Below are 17,738 nucleotides of genomic sequence, written 5' to 3'. Positions count from 1 at the left end.
TATATATATAATGTAGAAAGTTCTTAGTCATTAAATTGAGTCCTTATTTGTAAATCAATATACATTTCAAAATCTCATTATTATTATACTCACTAATAATGATTATTATCATTATACTCACTTTATAATGTATATGCTATATTTAAAAATGTGTAAGATAGTCTTAAAAAAGGAGCTGTATTAAACCAATGGGCATAGAATATTACATTTTTAAATTTTTTATTGGAGGATAACTGATTTACATTTTTGTGTTGGCTTCCACCATACAACACCATGAATTTTCCATAAGTATACATATGTTCCCTCCCTCTTGAGTCTCCCCCCATCCCCCACCAAACCCACCCTTCTAAGTCAATGTGGATAATTTCTCCACTACTGCTAGATGGGGAATAAGAGGTGTGTTCCAAGGACTATGTCCTGCTCCCTTAGAGCTCTGCAGAGTAGAAAGCACTGAGGTGCTAATTGGTATCACCAGTCATAACATACAATAGTGAGAGGAGGCATTGTCAACAAAGTAGCAATAATATAGGGTCAAAGAAATTTGGAATTTTACAATAGGTGAAATATCCATATTTGCATTGTACTGTATCGGGAAAAGTTTTTTCTTTCTTTCTTTTTTTTTTATTTAAAAAACCCTCAAGTTGCTAGAATATTTTGGGACAGAAATACAGACTTCATTTTACTTGTAAGTTCCATGATTTTACTGGAGTCATCCCAGAGCACTAACAAAAGAAAACAGAAACAGAAATCTCAGTGCCGATGAGTTTTTACCTGATACGAAAAGTCTAGCGCTGTTACTTTGCCTGGTCTCCCCGGTGTATCTGTGCCGCGTGACACAGCGGTAGTTATACAATCCATCTTCATTTTGTACATCTTTAATATACAAGGCGCCCGTGGATGTGATGAGAAATCTAGATCCTAAAATAGAAGAAAATGATTACCCCATTAAAACAGAACAGAACAGAAGCAACCCAGTCATACAAAGGCACTGAATAGATTTTCTTCACCTGAAGGAAACTCATATGAAGGCAAATAATAGATGTGTGTGTGTGTTTGCGTTTGTGTGTGTGTTACTTTAAGGGTTCAAGCTACATTAATACTTTATTCTAAATTAGGGGATTTTAGTGAGTATACTACAAAATAAATACATACTTGCAAAGCTGAGTCTCATTAATTAATTTTTTAGGTCATGTATTTATTTAGGAGCAAGAGAGTTGGCATATAATTGGTATGTTGCTAATTTAGCAGATTTTCTTTGACCATCACTTTTCTCTCAGAATATGACAAATTAAAGGAGTATTAATTTTCTTTTATAAATTTCTATATCATGTAAGTATTTCAAATGTTTCAATAAATACATAAACATGTTAGACTAACGAACAATGATATATTCCACAACCTTCCCAGGAAAGACTAATTTCCTCAATGATAACCAACACTTACATCTATATTCTAGGATAAAGATCAATTCTTCCTATATTCAGTGCTTTAGAGAGCTTCTATTTTCTGATTACTACTGAAATTATCGATGATAGCATTTTCACCTCAGGAAGAAAAAAGTGATACCCACCTCTTTCTCCTGCATATCAACACTGGATACAATGTGCTCTCCGTGACCTGTGGGTTTTGCCTCTATAACTCAGTTTGAACAGAAATGGCCAGCATTAAGAGACCAAGCATCATTGTTGCTTGAAGGAGAATAAAGAAGAGTCTTTCCTTCAAAACTATCTAAAGATATTTAATATCTTTAACTAATTAATATCCAATTAATGTTAAAATATCTAAAGATATGTAAATACCTAAAGATAAGTTTTCACTGTTCAGTGATAATTTTTGTGATACACCAAATAAAAGCAAAGGAGTACATTCCTAGGTGAGCGCCAGCACTTACATGGTGGGAGACTCAACTCCTTGTGTTCCACTGTTAGCCTTTCCTATGGAAAATTTCTACATCTGATGCAATTCTACTTGAAAGGTAATGTCATTTTGCTTCTTTGGGAAAAGACCAAAATGACAAAAATTCACATTCTTTTCAACTGTTTGTTTTCCTTAGTTTCATTTGAAACTGCCTTTGGTTTATATTAATCAGAATTTGCCAGAAGTTCTGACTTCATTAATTGTAGGTCTCAAATATTTAAAGCTGTGAACACAATTCTCACAGCCATCCCATGGTTACTTCTTATAAGAAGTATAAATTATTCATAGATCAACTGTCAGATAAAGTAAAAACAGCTTATTGCTTCTTATGCAATATGAAAGCAATTCAATGGACACGAATTTAAAAAATCATAAAACAAACACTGATCCAGCATAAGCTTTCCAGAAGAACACCAATTAACTACTAAAGGATAAAATACCTTTAAGTGATAAATTTATTTTTTTAACAAATATATTAGTTACTTATTTTAAAATATGCTATAAATATGCTAAACATTAGAATAGCTGAAAAAGGGAATTATGTATATTCTAGCTACTTTTGCTTTATCCTCCCCCTGAAAACAGCCAGTAAAATTACCACTTGTCATCTGTCATCACATGCCAAACAGGTCTTACCAGTATATATTGTGTATAATTGAAACATTTTTTCCTGTCAATATATTTTGCATACTTACATAATGCTTTAATAACCAGTTACTTTAAAGTACAGAAAGACAGAAACAAGGAGCAAAAAGCTACTATATTAACTCCTGTCACCACTCGAAGACGGCGTCTTTGCACTAGAATTGACAGGCCATCATCAGTGGTGACAATGTAAGGGGAGCCTCTTGTGCACGGCTCCTCCGAGTGTCAGGGGATGCTCAGGTTGCAGAAGCAGCAGCCTGCGCTCATTACTCCGCTGATTCCTAAGAGGGCTCTACTCTCCAGGTACATTTAATTTAATCACTCACTTTGCTCCTGGAATAGCTGACTCCTTTTTATCCACTTAGCATGCTAAATAAACTCTCTAAAGACATGGTGTTTCAGAGAATTGAGAACCTTGTTGGTGTGAAACATTTTCTGAGATATTCACAGGGAAGGAAGAAGGAGTTGGCTGAATTCCCATGCTAATTTGAACCATCTCTGTCGAACCCATTATTTCTCATTGAACCCCATCACCAAACTGATCAATATTTTAAAACCTAAAATAAAAATGAAGAATAGAAGAATCTGATTAGGAGAGGACCACAAAGACCCAGAGTCCTGGGGTTCAGCCTAAACTCCCAAGATACAGGGAACTCTTAGGACAATGAGGCATAGCTATGTCACTAGGACACCAGGTGTCTTGGTTTCATGGTAACAGGGAATCTTCTCAACCACCCCCTTGCTTTTCAATGCACCCTGCTTTCTGCCTTACATCAGCAAAGGATTTTGTATCATATGGAATAAATGGATTTGTTCACAGCCTTAAATGAGATGGAAGAATGTGGTTCTGTTAAGATAGGCAAATATTAAAACAAAATATTAATAGCAATAAACTACACACACAGTCTCTCTCTCTCTCTCTCTCACACACACACACACACACACACACACACCCCTTTACTACTCAGAACTGTCTGGTAACATATAACTGTGCAAAGCCAAACTTTTGTAGGTAATTTTATTTTCCTTGGAAAATTATTAGCACTTTACATATAAACACTGCTAAAATATAGTCCACACTTTTTGTTTGTCATGTTAAACATACTGCAAAGCAGTCAACTGAACAATCGTGAATGATTTTTGGATTTAGGGTCATGATTGCAGTTGTAGACTATTGAGCCACACTGCTCAGTTATTAAAGGGATATATCAGAAGCTATCTTGGCTTCTCAACATGCCCTGAATGGCCCAGGAGTTCAAGTCCCCAGTTCTGTCTTTAATAGTTCATCTGTTCTCTCTGGGTTTCCCAGGTAGCACTGGTGGTGAAGAATCCACCTCCAAGGCAGGAGATGTAAAGGAGATGAGATCAATCCCTGGATCAGGAAGATGCCCTGGAGAAGGGCACAACAAGACACTCCATTATTCTTGCCTGGAGAATACCTTGGACAGAGGAGCCTGGTGGGCTAAGGTCCATAGGATCACAAAGAGTTGGACAAGACTGAAGTAACTTAGCACGCACGAACACACACGGTTCCCTCCTTTACCACCAGGCTCTGAGCTGTCACCTCTCTCTGCTGACAGAATCGCTGTGGATACTCTCAGGATGTGTGTGCTGAGAGAAACCAGACATACCAAAGCTCTTAGAACTTTGCATAAACCCAGAAGAAATGGGTTTCAATTGAGTGCTGGCACAGGTCTCCAGTGTTTATTGGCATGAGCTGGTGTGTTAATGCCAGTGAAGAAAACCTACAGCTTAGTACCAGCCTTGCTACGCTCAGCACAGGGGCTAGTGGACTAGTTCTATCCAGAAATGTAAAACTGAGGTGGGAGGTAGGTGAGGAGCCTGAGGATAAAGTGATAGGAGATTCATTTCCTGTGGACTGAAACCCCAGAATAAGAACAGCAGCACAATTAGGAGAGGCAGCTGGGCCCTGCCCAGACCACTTATTTCTCAAAGTCAGGAGACCTCCCTGACTATATGAGTGCAGAAAGGCTTCTGGGGGTCAAAGGGGAATGGTGCTAAGTGATGCTAACTACCCATAAGCCTCTTCAATCCCTCTTGGCTGAGAGATGCGTATGTACTCATGGGAGGGCTCCGAGATGCACCAAATATGGACTGTGAACCAGGCAAACCAAAATGACTGATCAGAGGAAACCTGGAAGAAATGCCTCATACTGCCACGAGGGTACGACTCAGTGACTCTTTCTGGGTCAGCCCATCTGTCTATCCACATATACTGTACTCTTTTTCCTCCTAATAAATACTTTACTTGTTTCACTACTTTCCATCTTTGTGGGAATACTTCTTCTGCAAAGCCAAAGGGTGAGGGCCTGGTCACTGACCACTGGTCCAGTGGCTAGGATTGGTGATCTCGTCGCCAGGACCTGAACTCAATCTCTCTGGTGGGGAAACTGAAGCCCCACTCCCAGCTGCTGCAGGCTGAGGCCACCCAAGATCAAAACTACCAAAGAAAATGGGGCAGTGGCATGATTGGGAATGCCGTAGGAATTCTCAGGGTAGCAGTCCTACAGCCCCACCCTCCCGTCATGGTGCTGAGTGGTAAACTCACAGCAGATGGCACATTCTGAGGCTCAGCACCATGCCTTTGGGTTTCTGGCAGCATCAGAGGCAGAGAAACAGCAACAGGTCTAGGAATCCAGTTTGCCGAACTGTGAGTTGCAGCCAGCCGGCAAGCATGTCGTCCTGAAGGGAGCAAGTGGGAGCTGATTCTATGGTGGGCCATGTGTTCTGGGTGAGTAGAAACCAGAGCTGAGACGTGCATCCATTCCCCGGGACAGCACTGTCCAGGTTCTGAGAACACAGAAAGGAGTGCGACACAGCCTCCGCCTTCAGGGAGCTTACAGTCTAAACAGATCTGAGTCTCAGGGGCAGAGTCATGGCATTTGATGCGATAACAGGATTGGAGGGAAGGGACTGGATTATAATCATCATCTCATTGGGATGGAAGAAACTATCAGTTACCAAGGGAGGAAAATCAGTATGTATAACCAAACTGAATACACAAGGATAAATTCAAGTTTGGTGATAAATGCTGGTTTTCCTTCTTGGGGAACTTAGACACAAATAATTAACTGCTTATGTTCTGCTGCTGCTGCTGCTGCTGCTGCTGCTAAGTCACTTCAGTTGTGTCCGACTCTGCGCAACCCCATAGACGGAAGCCCAACAGGCCCTGCCATCCCTGGGATTCTCTAGGCAAGAACACTGGAGTGGGTTGCCATTTCCTCCTCCAATGCATGAAAGTGAAAAGTGAAAGTGAAGTCACTCAGTTGTGTCCGACTCTTAGCGACCCCATGGACTGCAGCCTACCAAGGTCCTCCATCCACGGGATTTTCCAGGCAAGAGTACTGGAGTGGCATGTTCTAGTACCCTTTATTAAGGACTTCCCTGGTGACTCAGGCGGTAAAGAATCTACCTGCAATACGGGAGACCCAGATTCAAACCCTGGGTCAGGAAGATCCCATGGAGAAGGGAATGGCAACCCATTCCAGTATTCTTGCCTGGACAATCCCATGGACAGAGGAGTCTGGCGGGCTACAGTCCATGGGGTCACAAAGAGTTGGACGTAACTGAATGACTAACACACATACACCCTTTATTATTGCTTGCTCAATCTACTCAGCTAATTTTTTTTTTTTCTGTTGTTATAAAGTTAAACGGTCTTTCCCTGGTACCAAGAGTAACAGGTTCAAACACCTGGAGAGATTCCTCATTGTGGAGGAAAAAAAATTCTGAGTCTGGGAATCCAGTGGATCTGAATTCTAAATCTGTCAATATCACTTTGTGTGACCTTTCATAATACAGCCTACTTTTTAAGCTTTGGATAGTTCACCACTTCTCTGTTATGGTAATAGACAGTTATTAGCTGCAGTAAAAGGAAAAAACATACATACTCTGAATGGATCACTTCTCTGTTATGGTAATAGACAGTTATTAGCTGCAGTAAAAGGAAAAAACATAGATACTCTGAATGGATCACTTCTCTGGATAGTTCACCTATGAAACAGATGGTGAATCACTCTTTGTTCTACTGCTGAAGATGAGGTTAACACATAGATTTCACCCAAAGATAGCCATGCACTAAAATGATAGCTACAGAAGAGACAGCGGGAAGGACCGAGAGTAGCACTGACAGTGTTAGTCGCTCAGTCGTGTCCAGCTCTTTGCGACCGCATGGACTGTAGGCCACCAGGCTCCTCTGTCCACGCGATTCTCCAGGCAAGAATACTGGAGCGGGTAGCCATTCCCTTTTCCAGAGGATCTTCCCGACCCAGGGATTGAACTGGGGTCTCCTGCATTGGCAAGTGGACTCTTTACCATCTGAGCCACCAGGGAAGCCCATATATATGCTACCATGTGTGAAATAGACAGCCAGTAGGAAGAAGCTGTATACCACAGGGAGCTCAGCTCAGTGCCCTGTGATGACCTAGAGGGGTAGGATGGGGTGGGAAGGGAGGCTTAAGAGAGAGGGGATATATATATATATCCAACCGAGATACTGGAGAGGGGCTATATAAGAGTTGACTCATTGGAAAAGACTCCAATGCTGGGAGGGATTGGGGGCAGGAGGAGAAGGGGACGACAGAAGATGAGATGGCTGGATGGCATCACCGACTCGATGGACGTGAATTTGAGTGAACTCCGGGAGCTGGTGATGGACAGGGAGGCCTGGCGTGCTGTGATTCATGGGGTCGGAAAGAGTCGGACATGACTGAGCGACTGAACTGAACTGAACTGATACACACACACACACACACACACACACACACACACAATTAAGGCTGATTCGTGTTGTTATATAGCAGAAAGCAACCCTCCATTGTAAAGCAATTATCCTCCAATTAAAAAAAATTTTTAAAGGTGGTCACTACAAAAGTAAATGTCATGTGTTTTACTCAGCTGATCTTCCAGGAGAGGCCAGTCATCAGGTGTACCCAGCGCTGCCCAAGGCCATCAGGCCTGCCTAAAGCAACAGTGAAGAAAGAGTCCATATCCACTTACACAGGAGGGCTCCCTCCTGACTCTTCATGGATGTACTTATTTATGTGAGGAATCCTCACGTGTTAGAAAAAACACACAAGTGAAAATGACCACGGTGCATCTGACATCAGAATTCTGCTATTTGGAGCTGGGTCACCAGAGACAAAATGTTTCCCAACACGATGTGAGCCAGCGTCACACAGCAGAGCACTAACAGGGGTAGAAAGATATAAACAAGACCCAGAAAGGGCCTTTACATGCCTGAGGGAGGAAAGGGCTCTTGGGGGAAGAGGCTGTGAGGACACTGTCTTCAGAAGTCCTTTCTTCAGTAGGAAGGATTAGAGAGAAACCAGAGAGAGAGAGAGTAGACAGATGCGGACACCCTTGGTGGTCCAGTGGTTAAGACTCCACATTATCACTGCATGGGGCGGGGGGGGGGTGTTCTACCTTGGTCGGGTATCTGAGATCCCACATGCTGTGCGGCAAACCAAAACAAAAATGAAAAAGGTCAAAACTTGCCGGGACCCGGCATATTGCATATTGAGTGCATATTACATACTGAGTGCAGCACTTTCCACAGCATCATCTTTCAGGATCTGGAATAGCTCAACTGGAATTCTATCACAGCCGGGAGCCAGCGTGAGGAGCTCCACCCATGACAAAGGTCATGAGGAAGGAGGCTCGACATACGCAAAGGCGGGATCGAGCCTCAGGAGTCCCCCTGGAAATTCTTGAGCATTTCCCCCCAAAACCAGAGTCTGCTTACTTTCTGCTTTGTGCTCTCACCTACACCTCTGACTTTACGAGGGGCTGTCCCCCACTACCTCTCTGAAAAAAGAGTTAGCTTACAGCTCCAGTTAATAATTCCTGGGTGTGACAGTGTTTCAACCTACAAATTCCTTTGGAAATCCTCTAGCCTGCCTGAATAGGTTTTTCCGGCCACATGTGATTGCTCAGAGCCTCCCAACTGTGAGAGGCATGAGATGTTCTAAACTGTCTAAATACAGATTCCTTTGAGCAGTTAAAAGATTGATTAGAAATTGTATTGGTGAAGGGTTTTTCACTTGTTGGGCCAATGTTTGCTGCTAAGTCTCCATATCCCTTACCTGCTGTGTCTGGCAGTGTATTGATTAATATAATTGGTGTAAATAGTAGCTTTAATGTTTGTAACCTGGGACCCTTGAGTTAATTCTTTTTCTTGTTATAGCCCACCACACCTTTGCTCTGTAGGAATGCAACTTTATCTAATGCTTTTGGAGGGTGGCTCCTGACCAATCACCTTTAGAGAAAAATAAGTTTTCTGAAGAAAGGGTCTTAAAATGTTAACAGGCCTCCGGGCCAGAAGATGATGCAAATCACCTAAGCTTTTGCATATGATAAGTTTGCAGGAAGAAAGCCTGGCTTACTGCATGACTCTACCCCTTCCCCCATTATCCTCTATGCATAACTTAAGGTATAAAAACTACTTTGGAAAATAAAGTGCGGGCCTTGTTCACCGAAACTTGGTCTCCCCATGTCATTTTTTCTCTCACCTTCTGGCTGAATTATTCAGCCTCTTTTCTTCACTGAATTTTTCTACTGAGCTATCCTTATTCTATTACTCTTTATATCCTTAATTAACGTTCAATTAAGCAGTTGTTTCCTGATCCTCGCCGACGCCGTCCCCGCTTCGAATTCCCTGGATCCACCAGGGCTGGACCCCGGCAAGAACTTATTGCCCATGTAGAAGAGTTCTCATATCAGTACACTAAGTGACGAAAAGATGGCAAAAAAAATACAGATCCAGAGTAGATGGAAACTCAGAGACCTGCTCTAATATCATGGTGATGTCATTTGAATAATAATATCTGCTGTCATGTTTGCTCCTTGGAAGGAAAGTTATGACAAACCGAGACAGCATATTAAAAGGCAGAGACATCATTTTATGGACAAAGGTCCATATAGTCAAAGCTATGGTTGTTCCAATAGTCATGTACAGATGTGAGAGTCAGACCATAAAGAAGGCTGAGCACCAAAGAATTGATGTTTTCAAACTGTGGTGCTGCAGAAGACTCTTGAAAGTCCCTTGGACAGCAAGAAGATCAAACCAGTCAATCCTACAGGAAATCAACCCTGAATATTCATTGGAAGGACTGATGCTGAAGCTGAAGCTCCAATACTTTGGCCACCTGATGTGAAGAGCCAACTCATTGGAAAAGACCCTGATGCTGGGAAAGACTGAGGGCAGGAAAAAGAAAGGGGTGACAGAGGATGAGATGGTTAGATGGCATCACAGACTTAAATGACATGAATTTGAGTGAACTCTGAGAAATAGTGGACAGAGGAGCTTGCTGTGCTTCAGTCCATGGGGTTGCAAGGAGTCAGATACAACCTAGCAACTAAACAAAACAATAACAATTCCCTAGCATGTTTGCCAGTATCCGAACATAAGAGACATATTCTGAAGTTGTCCAAAGTAATCATTCTTCACCCTGCATATATCTTCCACCAGAATTTCCTTCTGTTCCTTGTTTTAAACTATATTCTGAATCATCCACTTGCCTCTCCGGGCACCACCAGTTCGAAAGATCCCTGCCTTCTAATGCTCTGTCTCCACCCCTGCTGCAATCAGCACATTTGCCATCAGACCGTTCTGTGTCCTGATGTGGGCCCACTAGACCCAGTTATTCATGGCTACACAAGGGTTTAGGTTTGGCCATGTTATTCATACACACACTCTCTCTCTCTTGTGCTCTGCCCTGAAATGTTCTTCTTCTAACCACTCCACCTCAAGGTCCCTGAGCCCAGAGCTCCATTTGCCTGGTTCCTTCCCATCAGTCTGGCCTCAATTCCCAAAGTAACTTTGCAGCAATGTCATCCCAGGTGAACCACATCCATGATCCATGGTCACTCATGCTCCGAGCACTTGACCGTATTATATCTACATGAAGTCATCTTGAATGTGTTTGAGATTGCTTCAACATTTCCCTAACTAGAACAGCAGGAACTTGAATTGTTTTCGTCAACTTTTCATCTCCATAACACAGAGCAGTCCTTTGCTGTGCTACCTGAAAATATTTGTTCATGAGATGAATGGATGAAACCCATCCATCATGCTGCTCCTGCTGCTGCTGCTAAGTCGCTTCAGTCATGTCCAACTCTGTGCGACACCATAGACAGCAGCCCACCAGGCTCCCCCATCCCTGGGATGCTCCAGGCAAGAACACTGGAGTGGGTTGCCAGTTCCTTCTCCAATGCATGAAAGTGAAAAGTGGAAGTGAAGTCGCTCAGTCGTGTATGACTCTTAGCGACCCCATGGACTGCAGCCCAGCAGGCTCCTCCGTCCATGCGATTTTCCAGGCAAGAGTATTGGAGTGGGGTGCCATTGCCTTCTCCACATCCACCATGAGTTGTATACAAAACATCTCTTCTTAAGTCTGGGTAAAAAGAAAGAAAGCTAAAATTCTTCTCTTTAGCTTTCAACAAGAAACTTCCTTATGTATAAATCATAAAAGAGTATTTTCCCCTCTAGGAATGACCATAATGTATTCTTACATGAAAATGAGCATATTTTAAGATTTTGATGTTAATTATTCCTTTATAACATTCTCTGGCTTTTTCCCATACAGTCAGACTGTTAGATCTTCAATAGAGACAATATTATTTTCAGGAAGATTTTAAAAGTATGTTTGATTTTTCACTTAGTTGGAAATATATCTTCAGGGTTTGTTTTTTTTTTTTTTTTGCTATTGCAATCTCAACTGAGTTAATAGTAATTAAAAGAACAGATGGTTTTTCTAATAAGATGCCAACTGGTTGCACAACACAATGAAACTTTTATCAGCTGTGACTGTCACCTCCAATTGACATCCATGCTGTGTAATGAAACGGAGCTTTCTCCTAAACAGTTTTTATAACAGTTTCTGAAAAATGAAAGGAACACAAGATTAAAATCCAAGTTCTAAGAATATATAGTGATAGAAATGAGATGAGCTTCTGAGTGAATATCTTCTATTTCTTTATTTTGGAAGATAAATTAGCATTAACTGAAACAGAAGTTGGGCTTTCCAAGTGGCCCTAGTGGTAAAGGACCTGTCTGCCAATGCAGGAGACAAAAGAGATGTGGGCTCGATACCTGGGTCAGGAAAACCCCCTGGAGGAGGGCATGATGACCCACTACAGTATTCTTGCCTGGAGCGCAATTGAGTGGCCTGAAAAAAATTATGGTTTAACAAAATTATGTCAAAAGCTTCACAAATGAGAGAGAAGCTTCACCAGTGGCTCAGACAGTAAAGATTTTGCCTGCAATGTGGGAGACGTGGGTTTGATCCCTGGGTTGGAAAGATCTCCTAGAGGAGGGCATGGCAACCCACTCCAGTATTCTTGCCTGGAGAATTACATGGACAGAGGGGCCCGGTGGGCTACAGTCCATAGGGTGGCAAAGAGTTGGGCGTGACTGAGCTACTAACACACACAACAGAGAAAGTAGTTGCCCTTTATGAGAAGATATCCAAGTAGTTGTTTTGGCGTTCCTTCCAAAATTCATGGTGGCGGTTTGGTTGCTAGGTCTTGTCCAACTCTTGAGATGCCATGGACTGTAGCCCACCAGGCTCCTCTGTCCATGGGATTTCCCAGGCAAGGAGAGTGGAGTAGGTTGCCATTTCTTTCCCCAGGTGATCTTCCTGACCCAGGGATTGAACCTGGGTCTTCTTCATTGCAGGCAGACTGTTTACCAACTGAGCCACCAGGATAGCCCCAAGGCCAAAATTCATGAGTTAAGTCGTAACCCCAGGATCTCAGAAGGTGACCTTATTTGGAAACTGGATCACTGCAGATGTCACTAGTTAAGATGGGGTCATCCTGCAGCAGGGTGGGCTCTAACAGTGGAATGAAGTGAAGGTGAAGGTGTTACTTCCTCACTGTGTCCAACTCTTAGTAACTTCAAGGACTGTAGCCTGCAATGCTTCTCTGTCCATTGAATTCTCCAGGCAAGAATACTGAAGTGGGTTGCCATTCCCTTCTCCAGGGGATCTTCCCAACCCAGGGATTGAACCCTAGTCTCCTGCATTGCAGGCAGATTCTTTACTACCTGACCCACCAGGGAAGCTCTCAACCCAGTGGAATGGTTGTCTTTATAAACAGGAGAAATGTGGCTGCAGACATGGCTGATTACGAGTCCTAATTCTAATCAGAGCCTCTAGGTCCTCTTAGCTCAGTGAGCCACCGAGGCTCAAACATCATACGTTTTGACTCATTTACTTCATACAAAGACCACATAGTGCAGGGTCTCTTATTATTCCCATGTTTACAGATGAAGACAGTGAGGACCAAGCGGAGGTGACTGCTTGTATTCACAGCATTAGAAGCATCACCCCAGCCAGCATGATACCCTGGTGATGGGGATGGCAACTCACACCCTCCAACCACGCTCCCTACTCTGGAGCATGAGCAGGAAGGCCTGGGCCAAGCATGGGGACAGCTGTGGGAGGAAATGAGTGAGACACAGAGAAATACATGCAAACTAAAGGATCCACAGAACTTGGAGGGAGAGGAGCACGCCAAGCACTGGATCTAAGGGTCCGATGGAAGTGTGGTAGCAGTGACGGAGCAGAGAAGTTCGGGAGGGTTTCTTTTCTTCAGGGAAGACAGGAGTTCAGTCCTGACCATGCTGGGTGACAGCATGGATGACACAAGTGGAGCTGGAGGCAGAGCTCTGGGGACCAAGCTCTGCATGTTGAGGGATCCTTTATGGGAACTGATGCTCAATTACCCTCCAGCAGGGAAGTAAGGGAAGAGGGACAGCAAAGGACACAGCGAGAGAAAGAAGGGTGAGACCCAGGAAGGCGTGGAGTGATAAAAACAGGTGGTGGGCAGGGATGGGAGAGGACTTCCAGAAGGATAATACACACATCTCAGTACTGTGACTTCCTATCAGTATAACAGAGGATACAAGGAGAGCCCAACAGAGCCTCAGTTTCCTTAGTCGCTCAGTCACGTCTGACTCTTTAGGACCCTGTGGACTGAAACTCACCAGGCTGCTCTGTCCAGGGGATTCTCCAGACAAGAATACTGGAGTGGATTGTCATATCCTCCTCCAGGGGATCTTCCTGACCCAAGGACCAAACCCATATGGCCTGTGTCTCCTGCATTGCTGGTAGATTCTTTACTGTCTGAGCCACTTGGGAAGCCCCTTATCTGTGCAATGGGGTACTATTTCCTTCTTGGGAATATTGTGATATTAAATAAGAATGTCCATGGAAATTCCTGCTTGAGGAAAGTGCTCCACAACAGTTGTAACTGGCAATAAACTATAATGATAAATCATCCAACCTCCTAGATCAATAAAAAAACATTAAATATTTAGCTGGTAAATATTACAAACAGCTAGTAATTTATAAAATGAATTTAAAGAACAAGTCATCACCAAACTGGATAAGGGAAGACCTGGATAAATGTGGAAGCATATCAATTTCCAGGATTAGGTAACTCAAATCACAAGTGTCAATTTTCTACAAATTAAATTGTATTTTAACTAATTTATGATCAGAATTTAGGTAAAACATTACCAAGTCAATGAAGATTAAAACAAGATGCTATTTTTCACCCAGGAAATTAGAAAAATAAATAAAGTATTTGATAATATGTAGTCTTAGCAAGCATGTAGGGAAATGAACACTTATTGGTAAGTATATAAATTGGTGAAGCATTTTCGCTTTCTTGGCAATATACTGGCATACTTAAAATGTAAGACTTGCATACATTCTGATCCAGCTTCTCCCCATCAAAGACTCTATCCTGTGGGGACACTCATACACACATCATGTGCACATCTATGTGCACAAATCAACATTTGCACAAAAAGTGCACTGAAGCATTGTTTAAAAAATAAAGAATTGAAAAAAACCTAAAGGTCAATCAAGGACAAATGGATTAGTGCACTAGACTGCATCTTTACTGCTCAGCCATTTAAGAGAGTATGGTCAATATAGAATCTATGTATAGTAACCGGAAAGATCTCTAGCACATAACATAAAGCAATTACAGAACATTATATAATGTTATATACCGAATACATCATGTGAAATGCCAGGCTGGATGAAGCACAAGCTGGAATCAAGATTGCCAGGAGAAATATCAACAATCTCAGATATGCAGATGATACCACTCTAAAGGCAGAAAGCAAAGAGGAACTAAAGAGACTCTTGATGAGCATGAAGGACGAGAGTGAAACAGCTGGCTGAAAACTCAACATTCAAAAAACTAAGGTCATGGCATCTGGTCCCATTACTTGGATGGGGAAATAGATGGGGAAAAATGGACACAGTGACAGATTTTCTTTTCTTGGTTCCAAAATCACTGTGGACAGTGACTGCAGCCATGAAATTAAAAGACACTTGCTCCTTGGAAGAAAAGCTATGACAAATCTAGACAGCATATTAAAAAGCAGAGACATAATTTGGCTGACAAACATTCAGAGAGTCAAAACTATGGTTTTTCCAGTAGCCATGTATAGATGTGAGAGTTGGACCATAAAGAAGGCTGAGTGCCAAAAAAATTGACGCTTTCAGACTGTGGTGCTGGAGAAGACTCTTGAGAGTCCCTTGGACAGTGAGAAGATCAAACCAATCAATCCTAACTGAAATCAACCCTGAATATTCATTGTAAGGACTGATGCTGAAGCTTAAGCTTCAATACTCTGGCCACCTGATGGGAAGAGCCAACTCATTGGAAAAGATCCTGATGCTGGGAAAAATTAAGAGAAGGAGGATAAGGAAGCAGAGAAGGCAATGGCAACCCACCCCAGTACTCTTGCCTGGAAAATCCCATGGACAGAGGATCCTGGTAGGCTGCAGTCCATGGGGTCGCTAGGAGTTGGACACGACTGAGTGACTTCACTTTCACTTTTCACTTTCATGCATTGGAGAAGGAACTGACAACTCACTCCAGTGTTCTTGCCTGGAGAATCCCAGTGATGGGGGAGCCTGGTGGGCTGCCATCTCTGGGGTCGCACATAGTCAGACACGACTGAAGCGACTTAGCAGCAGCAGTAGCAACAGGCTAAGGAAGTGACAGAGGATGAGATGGTTGGATAGCATCATCAAATCAATGGACACGAGTTTGAGAAAACTCTGGGAGATAGTGAAGGATAAAGATAGGGAAGTGTGATGTGCTGCAGTCCATGGGGTTGCAAAATTGGATGTGACTTAGTAATGGAACAGCAAGAGCACATACAAAGACAATGGATGTGTGTGTGCGACGGGGTGCATTTGTGGATGTAAATGAACAGATAGCCACCAAAATTTTAACTGTAGTTTTCACTTCTGAGGTCATGAGTGAATTAGGAGAAGGGAAGGGGTACTTTTGTGTTTCATTTCATGTGTGTGCTAAATTGCTTCAGTTGTGTTCAGCTCGTTGCGACCCCATGGACAGAGGAACCTGGCAAGCTATGGTTCATGGGGTCACAAAGAGCCATATGGACTATATGAACCATACAGATAATAGCTTATCAGGTTCTGCTGTCCATGGCATTCCCTAGGCAAGTATATTGGAGTGGGTTGCCATGCTCTCCTTCAGAGGATCTTTCTGACTCAGATCAAACTCACATCTCTTATGTCTCCTGCATTGACAGGTGGGTTTTTTACCACTAGCGCCACATGGGAAGCCCCAGGTTTTATTTCAGAGTCTCATGTCTTTGAATACCTTAAAAGAAAACTCTACTAGTACCCTCTTTGTGCACTTGGAATGGATTTTGAAGAAGGTGTCAGTGGGTGGTGAGCATGTAGACAGGATGCAGCAAGTGTAGGCCAGACTTGTGTGAGCAGTGCCGCAGAGCAGGAGAGAAACCTAGTATAGTGCTTATGTGGAGGGTAAATGTGTCAAATGGAGAAGGGAATGGCAAACTACGCCAGTATGCTTGCCTGGAAAATCCCATGAACGGAACCTGGTTGGCCCCAGTCCATGGGGTCACGAAGAGTTGAACACAACTGAGTGACTTCACTTTCACTTTCATGCATTGGAGAAGGAAATAGCAACCCACTCCAGTGTTCTTGCCTGGAGAATCCCAGGGATGGGGGAGCCTGGTGGGCTGCCGTCTATGGAGTCGCACAGAGTTGGACACGACTGAAGCGACTTAGCAGCAGCAGTAGCAGAGAGACTAACACAACAAATATGTCAAAAGATGACCTTCTGTTTTGTTTGGCTTTTCACCTGATCACATGTGTGAAATATCATTATTCTGATTGTACTTTTTCACTGACCCAGTGAGGTCGGGGGCAGGGGGGGTGGTGGTTGTGGCGAGACCCAAGGGGCTCTCACTTTGCTTCTGGTGCCAAGCGCCCAGCCACATGCTGGCCTGCTCTGGGGACAGTGCCAGATGGGAAGTTTGACTGGGGCAGTACACCTGTCAAATGGTAATGCAGGTGTCCTAAGGTGACGATCACATGTGTGCATGCTTAAAAGCAGAAAGAGAGGCTCTCAGTATTCACCCTGGTCTTTGAAATCCTCCTGCTCTGGAGCACTAGCCCCACAGTTCACTCCGCTATACTGAGGCTCTCCTCATCTTCCTGAACTACTTTGTAACACACGACTTCATACCTAACTGCACTCGATCTAACTGGCTGTCTATGTGCTCGCCGTGCTTCCCCCAAACACCCTCAGCCTCTCCAAAGACAAGGCGATCTCCAGGTTTCTCTGACTTACTTCCTGTGTCCCTACCTTTCACAACACTGAATTACAAGCTTGATGACATTCATATTTTGATTTTTTTCCCCCAAATAAGCTTAGTACAATAAGGCATCATATTGTTGGAGCCTGCTACATTTATGAAAGTATCAACATATCTAGATACAAAAGTATTAAGAGAAAGAGAAATACTGTGATATTGCTTATATGCAGAAGCAGAAAAAAAAATGAACTGATTTACAAAACAGAAACATTTTCTTGGAGAAGAAACATGGTTACCAAGGTGGAAGGGTGGCACAGAAGGGATAGTTAGGGAGTTTAGGATGGACATGTACACACTGCTATAGTAGATGTATGGATGTGAGAGCTGGACTGTGAAGAAAGCTGAGCACCGGAGAATTGGTGCTTTTGAACTGTGGTGTTGGAGAAGACTCTTGAGAGTCCCTTGGACTGCAAGGATATCCAACCAGTCCATTCTGAAGGAGATCAGCCCTGGGTGTTCTTTGGAAGGAATGATG

General features: G+C 43.1%; 1 protein-coding gene across 1 annotated transcript in view; it reads right to left on the bottom strand.

Annotated features, from left to right (window-relative positions):
• DSCAM (Down syndrome cell adhesion molecule) overlaps nt 1–17,738 on the bottom strand; it is an 853,542-nt gene that overhangs the window by 335,065 nt on the left and 500,739 nt on the right. Inside the window, exon 5 of the mRNA XM_010835014.1 lies at nt 772–918. Within this exon, the coding sequence (XP_010833316.1) occupies nt 772–918 (147 nt within the window). The remainder of the gene's footprint in view (nt 1–771; nt 919–17,738) is intronic.

The sequence above is a fragment of the Bison bison genome, unplaced genomic scaffold (assembly GCF_000754665.1).
Source record: "Bison bison bison isolate TAMUID 2011002044 unplaced genomic scaffold, Bison_UMD1.0 scf7180017864037, whole genome shotgun sequence".
In the NCBI taxonomy this organism is placed as follows: domain Eukaryota; kingdom Metazoa; phylum Chordata; class Mammalia; order Artiodactyla; family Bovidae; genus Bison; species Bison bison.
The sequence above is the reverse complement of the archived record's forward strand: the minus strand, read 5'-3'. Positions and strand labels throughout refer to the sequence as shown.